General features: G+C 35.2%; 1 protein-coding gene across 1 annotated transcript; it reads left to right on the forward strand.

The window, feature by feature from the left end:
• The first annotated feature begins 231 nt into the window (after window positions 1-231).
• Window positions 232-1810, forward strand: LOC108471749 (thylakoid lumenal 16.5 kDa protein, chloroplastic). The gene is made up of 4 exons (XM_017773323.2): window positions 232-757; window positions 1014-1153; window positions 1244-1316; window positions 1414-1810. The coding sequence occupies exons 1-4, from the start codon at window positions 379-381 to the stop codon at window positions 1521-1523; spliced, it is 702 nt and encodes a 233-aa protein (XP_017628812.1). The 5' UTR covers window positions 232-378; the 3' UTR covers window positions 1524-1810.
• Window positions 1811-2055: the final 245 nt, after the last annotated feature.

A 2055-nucleotide genomic window follows, 5' to 3' on the forward strand; every position in this document is an offset into this window, starting at 1 on the left:
TGACATGATATTACACTTAAGATAATATATTTAGCGCATCATATTTTGAAAATAACATAACTTTACTTAATGAATTTAATAATTATTGTTTGACAAGGACAGAAAATTTAAAATTTGGAAAGAACAGAGACTAAAAATGGCAAATAAAAGTTTGGGATTAAATCCATAACTTTTGTTAAGTATAGAACTAATGGCAGAATTGAACCTTATTTCTTCTATTAAATTAAATCAGTGATCAAAAAAGAGAAAGCCTCCCAAAGCATCTGAAAAATGACTGGACCAGATAACAGAACAGAATCCAGCAACCTTATCTTCTGAAAATGCCAATACCTCTAATTTTCCCACTAAATTTACCAGAAAAAAAATTAAAAAAAGAAAATGGCAACTGCATTTCTCTCAACTGCTAATTCCTTCTTCCCATCATCTATTTCCCCTTCAACATCTTCTTCCTGTTCGTCATCATCATCATCATCATTAGGGACTGCATTAGTTTACCTCAACAATCAAAATGTCCAAAGAAGAACCCTTTGCAAAGCATTCAATGAATCACCACCACCAACTCCAGCTTTAACTAAAAGAGGCTTCTCCCTTTGCTTCATCACCAGCTTAGTGTTGGCTCCTGGTAATGGTTGCTCCAATGCCATTGCAGCAATTCTAGAGGCCGATGATGATGAAGAGCTCTTGGAGAAAGTCAAGAAGGATAGAAAGAAGAGGCTTGAAAGACAAGGAGTAATCAGCTCATCGGGTCAAGAGAAAGGTTGGTTGAAGTTAGTTCTATGTTCTTCCTGTGTTTGATTGAAGTTCTATGAAACCTTGTTTATGTCTCAATGAAATTGAATTTGATAATCTGCTTTATTATTATGTCACCAGTACAATATGAATATATGATGGCTTTCAATGGGGGGAGATGATGTTTATTACATTTTCCATGCCATTTTCTCACATTCAATAGTAAATATTCATATCCACGATGCTGTTTGCTGACATTAGAGCAATGAAATTAAATGTTGCAGGGTATTTGCAGGATGTGGTGTATAAGTTAAGCGAAATAGGTCAAGCCATTGACAACAATGATCTATCTACAGCTAGTTCAGTTCTTGGGGGAAGCACTGATACAGAGTGGGTCAAGAATGCCAATGTAGCCTTCAACAAGGTCACTGATAAATGTCATATTAGTTCAGTTCTTGATGGCTTATGTTCTAGAGATGTCATGAGTGGTTTTCTTTACTGTTGTTCTTAACAGCTGAGCTCTAGCCCTGAAGAAAAGACTCAAGTGGAGACGTTCAATTCTTCATTAGCTTCATTGATATCATCAGGTGGTCACTCTTTCAAATAAAACCTAATATTCCAGCATCGAAATCGAACAATCTGATCATGATAATGGCTTTCTCTTGTTTTGCATTTACTCTGCAGTTACAAAAAATGATGTTGAATCATCCAAAGTAGCATTTGTGACATCTGCAACTGCATTTGAGAAATGGACGACCTTGACAGGGCTCGTTGGACAACTTAAAGGACTTTGAAGATAAGGATGATGAATCTACATTTTGTTCTTTCTTTTAGCTTCCATTTGAAACACATTTAATGTTCCATGTATCATCCACTGGAGATTTTACTGGAACCAAATACTACCCTTTTTTTCTTTTGTTTCTTCGTTTTGACAATTCATCTAGTCCAAAACTTGAGGTTAACAAGTTGTTTCTTTCATAAGAGTTGTAATAACTTTGCTCAATTTGTTTGAGCTTCGGTTGTTAGTAATATTTCTCAATCTCAAAAGCACCACAAATTTGTGATGCAATCATTGAAGTTAGCTGCCCTGGATCTTGTTTTATCAGTAAACCAGTTTGTGAATCTGCAACAGATTGCAACATACCAGAAGGGCATTAGGAGTTTCATCCATTACTGTAACTTATAACTTAACACCACATATTACATCCATTTGCTGTATTAGATGCCATGACATTACATATATCACTGTAAACTATAGCTCTGACCAATACATAGGAAACAGCCACATTAGACAGCTATCTACCATTATATAGAAAAGATGTTTCA

Source organism: Gossypium arboreum, chromosome 7, assembly GCF_025698485.1.
Source record: "Gossypium arboreum isolate Shixiya-1 chromosome 7, ASM2569848v2, whole genome shotgun sequence".
Lineage (NCBI taxonomy): Eukaryota > Viridiplantae > Streptophyta > Magnoliopsida > Malvales > Malvaceae > Gossypium > Gossypium arboreum.

Coding starts and splice junctions, on each gene's coding strand:
- LOC108471749 (XM_017773323.2), top strand. CDS start 379: ATGGCAACTGCATTTCTCTCAACTGCTAATTCCTTCTTCCCATCATCT. Junction 758..1,013: donor CTCATCGGGTCAAGAGAAAG/GTTGGTTGAAGT, acceptor TAAATGTTGCAG/GGTATTTGCAGGATGTGGTG. Junction 1,154..1,243: donor CCAATGTAGCCTTCAACAAG/GTCACTGATAAA, acceptor TGTTCTTAACAG/CTGAGCTCTAGCCCTGAAGA.